Here is a 6615-nt window from a genome sequence, read left to right on the forward strand (position 1 = left end):
TTTCAATGCCATAATTCTATTTCGTATTTTGGGGGAAACTATTGATTTTTAACTGGATTCTGGGCCTTTTGCTTAAAACATTGTTTCTTTATTTTTATTTTTATTTTTTTCCCATCCCTTGCCATCCTCCCCCGCCTCCCCACTCAATCCTCTCCCCCCACCAAAGTTGTAAAGTTCGTTTTCAACATAACATTGTTTCTTTTTAAATATAATTTTATTGTTATTTTTAAGGTGTTGTACAGAGAGATTACCATTTTATAAATTAGGTAAAGAACAATTTCTTTTTTTGGACATTGTCACCTTTTCCTTCTCTTTCTCTGAGTTTCCCCCTCCCATCCCTGCCTGTAAGTAACATACAATTGATTCTTAAACCATGAAACCTGAGACTTTCTATTTTACCATTTTGTTGAATAGAATGACCTAAGTTTTTTGTTTACTTGTTCGACTGAGAGATTTATATGTACCTGTAATATGGCCAAACTGTCTGTTATTTGCAAATTCTTCTTTGTAAACATTTCTACTAGCATACTAATTTATGAGTTTATTAAGTTCTCCTAAAATACCCATCAGAATTTTATGGGGAGTATATTAAAGTTACATTGTGGGTAGAAATAATTGTTATCTTTACTATATTATCCTGTTTGTTAGCATTCTGAATCATTTATTTTAATCACTTTTTTTTATCTTTTGGGTCCAGTCCTGGGGCCTGAACTCTGGGCCTGGGCACTGTCCCTCAGCTCTTCAGCTCAAGGCTAGCGCTCTACCATTTGAGCCACAGCACCACTTCCGGCTTTTTTCTTTTTGCTTATGTGGTGCTGAGGAATCGAACCCAGGGCCTCAGGCATGCAAGGCAAGCGCTCTACCACTGAGCCACCTTCCCAGCCCTCTAATCACCTTTTATGTTTTCTATGTACTAAAATTTTTTCTGGGACAATCTCCTGTGTCCCACATCAATTGCTAAAAATATATATAGTACCAAGGCTATTTTAGATGATATGTTTTTAATGTTTGTAGATGGTTATTTTTGGTATAGAGTTAATTGTTTCTTTTGATAATTTTCTCCTAAATCAAGTATTATGGGGCTCTTATTAGTTCTAATAGTATCTTTTTTTCTTAAACTTGTTTTCCAATGTAAACGATCACATAAAGTGAAATAATGATGTTTTCATGTCTTCCTGTCTCTGATTACACTGTTTTTAGTTTTCTTTTTTAAATCAAATTGAAAATATTAATTATCCTCCGGTGGTTGTTTAAAGGGATTTCAATTCAACATCAGTTTGTGAAAACAATGCACCTTGATCAGTGTCACCCTTTCATCAATCTCCTCATCTCACTTAGCTAACCCAACCAATTCCCTAAATTTATCTGATTACATGTTTTATTAAAGATTCTTATAGCAGTGTCTAGACTGCACAAGTTTATATTTATGATAAAGATTTTGGCCATGGTCATTCTATTCTTCATACTGACATTAACTTAAAAAAAACTTCTTAATATTTTGATCACATATCTTTCCATTATTAGTTTAAAAACAATTCTCTGGAAATGTCAAAAAGTATTGAATGTTATGTTTTCTACTCCAAACTTACATAAATTTTCCCATTTAGTCAGTGCTCTAAATTAAACACTTTTATATACCTGTGATAAAATCTACTTCCTAAATATTTCCTTTATGATTTTTAGTATTTTATTTTTAGTAACAGTGCTTAGGCTTAAACTCAGGGCCTGGGTGCTGTCCTTGTGCTTTATCTGCTCAATGCTATCACTCCACCACATGAGGCACAGTTAAACTTCCTTTTTTATTTTTGAACAGTAAAATGCACTATATATTCAGAATCTTACAGAAAACATATATAGTTCTTAAGAAAGAGCAAGCTGGGCACCAGGGGCTCACACTTGTAATCCTAGCTACTCAGAGGCTGAGATCTGAGGATCACGGTTCAAAGCCAGCCCAGGGAAAGAAAGTCCATGAGACTCATCTCTAATAAACCACCAGAAAACTGGAAGTGGCGCTTTGGCTCAAGTGGTAGAGCGCTCGCCTTGAGCTAAAAAGTGCAGGGACAGCACCCAAGCCCAGAGTTCAAATCCTATGACCAACCAAAAAAAAAAAAAAAGAGCAAAATGGACATCCATTACTCACTGTTCAGATTATGAGACAGAATACTGCTCACAGCTTAGACTCTCTTATAAGTTCTTCCTCTATCACACACCAACTATTTCCCATATTCTTGCTTACAGGCTTACAGTTAACTTGATTGCTTTTCTTTATAATTTAAAACATATATGTATTTTTAAATGGAATAATCCAATATATTTTCTTCATACACTAAACAACTTGTCTGTCTTTTCAGCCCATATATAAATTTTTATTTATGTTCACCAGTAATAGGAAAGTATTAAAATTTATCTGCATGTTTAATGTGTTTGCAGATTTAAAGGTACTTATTTCCATATTACTTTGGGTAATAAAATTGTTATGATTTTAAAATCTCAAATCTACACACACCTAATGTGTTTACACCATATTATTGGATGTAATATTAGGGTGTGGTTGAACAGGTTCATAGATACTAGGTTTGTTTCCATTTCTTTTAGTCCAAAGTATGAAAGTATTATAAGGTAGGCTTGTAAAAGCATATATCATGTGTTTATATCTCATTGAGTATGATATAATCCTGAAAACATGCTTGATAATATACACAGGAATGTAAAAAATAATTGAACTAGTATTCTTTGCCTGCATAGAAACTTCCCAGTAACAACTTTATACCAGGAAATCACAAGTATTGAACACTGCAAGCCAGGTATCTCTAACACTATCCTAAACACTATAATAAACAGTATTACTCTCCAGTTATTGGAAAGTTAAGAGGAATGGGGACTGCCTCTTGGGGATGTGGCATCTTTGGTCTTGTACTTGAGAACCAATTGGGAGCAATGTCATCTTTAAACATACAAAAGATCCTCCTGCTGGGCAAAGACATATAAAAGACTCCTTTGACAGGCTCCATCCAAACATTTGATTCTCTGGTTTACCAGCAACTATTTAGCATCACCTGCTAACACATCTAGAAGAAGTTCTTGCTTTTTAAGTCATTCTATGGTAAGTTTTTTTTTAATCTTCTTAAAATCACTGAGCTGGTTGATTAACATACAATTAATTTGTACCAAGTGTTACAAATATGTGATTTGTCCTCTGTAAATATTAAAGAAGTGATCATTGGGTTTATTATAAAGTAAAAATTACAGAATAAATTTATGCTGAAAAGTCATAAAATATTTCTTGGTTAATATATTCTAAGCTACCTTTTTAAAAACACCTCTGAAATAACAATGAAAGAATTAAATCTGGCATAACATATTTTAAACATTTCTTTCTTATCTTGAAAGAAAAGAGGCTGTGGGAGAGAGAAGTCCTGATTCCAACTATTAATAAGTGATTATTTTCTTAAAATCCTTACCCCAGTGTTTCTTTCCTGGTTGATACTTTACTCTGAATAAAGTCATTTTTAGCTTTTTTTCATGACATTTTCTCAAAGACACAAAGTAGGGATGTTTGAGGTTACCAGGGAAAGGGAACAAAGTATTAGATTAGACACCAATGCTCCCATCCTCCAACTACAGTGCTCATTTGTGACACAAATCGAGGAACCTTTCATTTGTTCCTCTAGTCACAGTTTTTATCTGCCCAGTAATGTAGTAATATAGACATGTAGCAGGCTATGAAGTTTTTTATGCTGCTTTAAAAATAAAATACATAGTTTTAAAATAATGTACTTTAACATAAAAGTATTAGATTATGTGTTTTAAGATAACTGTGAGCATTTAGAAAATATGTTCCTATAATAATAACCTTTACAATTTTCAAAAGGCACAGGATGCAAAAATATTCCATACTGGTATTAAATTTTTCATGAGTAAATGAGAAAAGAGCACTAACTTATACTAAAACATCATTGTTAACAAACAGAGGAAAGATGTAGTCAAGCATTCTATTAAGCATCACACCTCAAAATGCAGAATCAGTTGCTATCAAAGAGGAGTGTTCATTAAATCAATAAATATCTGAAAAACAGGTCCGCCAAATTTTCTATTCAGACATGATAGCAGTTTCTCTAATAAAGCATCCTGAAAATAGCACTTGCTTCATAAATAATGATTACAGTTTACCTAATTAAGAAAAATCAATTTCTAATGCATTGTACTTAGTATAAAAACTTAAAATAGGATTTTTTTTAAATTGCACTCATCATGTGATTTAAAATTTATATAATTTGCAAAAGAAATCTAAAAAAATTAACAAGACAGTACAAGTCTTATGTCTAGTTTCTTTTAGCAAAAAAGTATCAAGACAGTAAAAGTCTTCTGTCTAGTTTATTTTAGCATGTATATATGATGCTACTAATGTATTATCCTATAAGACTGGTTATAAAGGCTCTCATGAAAAGTAACCAAATTAGTTTCTGTCATATCTGTTACTATGTGGTTATAAATTGAAACTGCAATCAATGGGTCTATATCATTTACTGAATGTATTTTTAAAATACTTTAATTTTGCTTCCCTTCACAGTGCAAATGATGTCTACAAAAGATATGGCTAAAATAATTTTTGCCATTCTAGCAATTTGTTTTCTTACAAAAACGGATGGCAAACTTATCGGGTAAGTACCAAAACCTATGGTGTATTAGGAGGTGATGGAATGGATCATTATGGTTCTTTTTATGATTTGGACATGGGAGACTTGTGGACTGGTCTTCTTTGTTTTTGTAGTTCTAGGATGAGAAATGTGACTCCAGAAGATATGCTGGCCTGTGTGAATGAATTTGTGACCAACGAGGAGCGACATACTTGGTTGACAAGTTATCTGGAACAAATGAAAGTTTTGAGTGTAGGTAATCCAGGTCCACATTCTCATGAGCCTGAAGGAATGGAAAGCAATAATCCTGCTAACAGCTCTCAAGGAAGCACTGGAGAAACTGGCAAAGCTAATAGAAATGTATTACTTAATGCTGAAACCTAGCAAATACAAGATGTATTTAAAGCAATGCTTTACATATAGGACAACTGTTTTTACATCTGCTACATTTTCAAAATCCTACTCAGATTTCCAAATGTCAATATATTAAATACTACTAACCATTGCATGTGATCCACTAATGAGACATGATAGCTACAAATTTCAATGGATTATTTTATTGTCACTTTTATTCATTTTACAACTCTTTGAATAAATAGAATATTCATCACTTTAAATTATATTATTTCACTACTTTATTATGAAAGATAAATCTATAATGATCATTATAAACATATGAAGTTTTCATCATTAAAAGTATGTTTACTCAGTTATAATAGGCACTCAAATATTAATACTGATCAGGATTGCATAGTACATTGATAAAGATCAATAGCACTCACAAGCTGATTTGTGGAATTGAAACTCCTTTGTACTACTACTTAATATTAAAAAATTATGCAATTCAATAAAAATATTGTTTGTCCCAATCATGTATTTCACAGTTTGACATCTAGATACTTTCTATTGTTAAGTATTAGAGCCCTCACTCCTCATTAGCACGGTAATATTATCTCAGTCATTTTAGGAAAGAAAACAAAAAGTTCAGGATAAAAATGCAGATTGCCCACGTGCTGGTGGATTTCACTTTTAATCCTAGCTACTTAAGAGGTTTTGACCTGGAGGACTGTGGTTCAGAGGCAGCCTGGGCAAAAAATCTGTGACATTCATCTGTAGTCAACCAGCAATATGTTAGACTGAAGGTGTGGTTAAACTGATAGAACATCAGGCATGAATAAGAAAGCTAAGAGTACAATGCCCTGATTTTAAGCCATCATACCAGTGCACACAGGCACGCGTGCATATATGCACGCATACATGCATGCACACTCACAAGCACACACAATGCAAAAATGCAGATTGGTCTTAAACCTAATGGGAAGGCTATTTATCTTTGCACAGACCCATTCTGATATTTCTTAAAGGTCCCAGATTGAATGGAATAGAAATTTTATATTTATAAGAAGACAATTTCATGGTTATTTTCATGACCATATTCTACCAAGTGTGCAGTTTTCCTGTACTCCTCTTTCTCTCAGTACTACCTGAGTAAAAGCCAAAGGTCACCTAATCAGGATCAGGAGGCAGATGGTCTTGTTCCTGCTATAGCATGCATGTCCCCTGCCACAGCCCAGTAGTCAGATGTTCAGTACTCTGCCTCATGACAAACTTGTAGACAAGAGAGATTTGGCTATTGGCTTCAGTAAGTCTACCTAATGAGAGAAATATAAATAGTATATGCATTTTAACTTTGATGAGTCCTCTGAAGAAAAACTGCAAGACACTAGTGGAATGTGAAATACAGACCCCTACTCAATTTATATCAATGCAGTCCAATTTTTCTCAAAGATGAAGTATCACAATCTGTGATAAACTGTGGCTAATGCAACTATGGCTTTAGATTTAATTTGAAATTAGATTAAGTGAAATCAAATAGCAACATGTGGCAGCTGGCCACTTACTAAACAACGTAGATCAATGTCACTATAATCTCCTGAATCAGAAAGATGAGTCAAGAGTTAGTCAGGTAGAAAGAAGT

General features: G+C 33.3%; 1 protein-coding gene across 1 annotated transcript; it reads left to right on the top strand.

Annotated features, from left to right (window-relative positions):
- The first annotated feature begins 4578 nt into the window (after nt 1–4578).
- On the top strand, nt 4579–5021 carry LOC105994991 (parathyroid hormone-like). Its single transcript, XM_013028668.1, has 2 exons — nt 4579–4661; nt 4772–5021. Exons 1-2 carry the CDS (start codon nt 4579–4581, stop codon nt 5019–5021), a joined length of 333 nt encoding a protein of 110 aa, XP_012884122.1.
- The last annotated feature ends 1594 nt before the right edge of the window (nt 5022–6615 follow it).

The sequence above is a fragment of the Dipodomys ordii genome, unplaced genomic scaffold, assembly GCF_000151885.1.
Source record: "Dipodomys ordii isolate 6190 unplaced genomic scaffold, Dord_2.0 Scaffold113, whole genome shotgun sequence".
In the NCBI taxonomy this organism is placed as follows: domain Eukaryota; kingdom Metazoa; phylum Chordata; class Mammalia; order Rodentia; family Heteromyidae; genus Dipodomys; species Dipodomys ordii.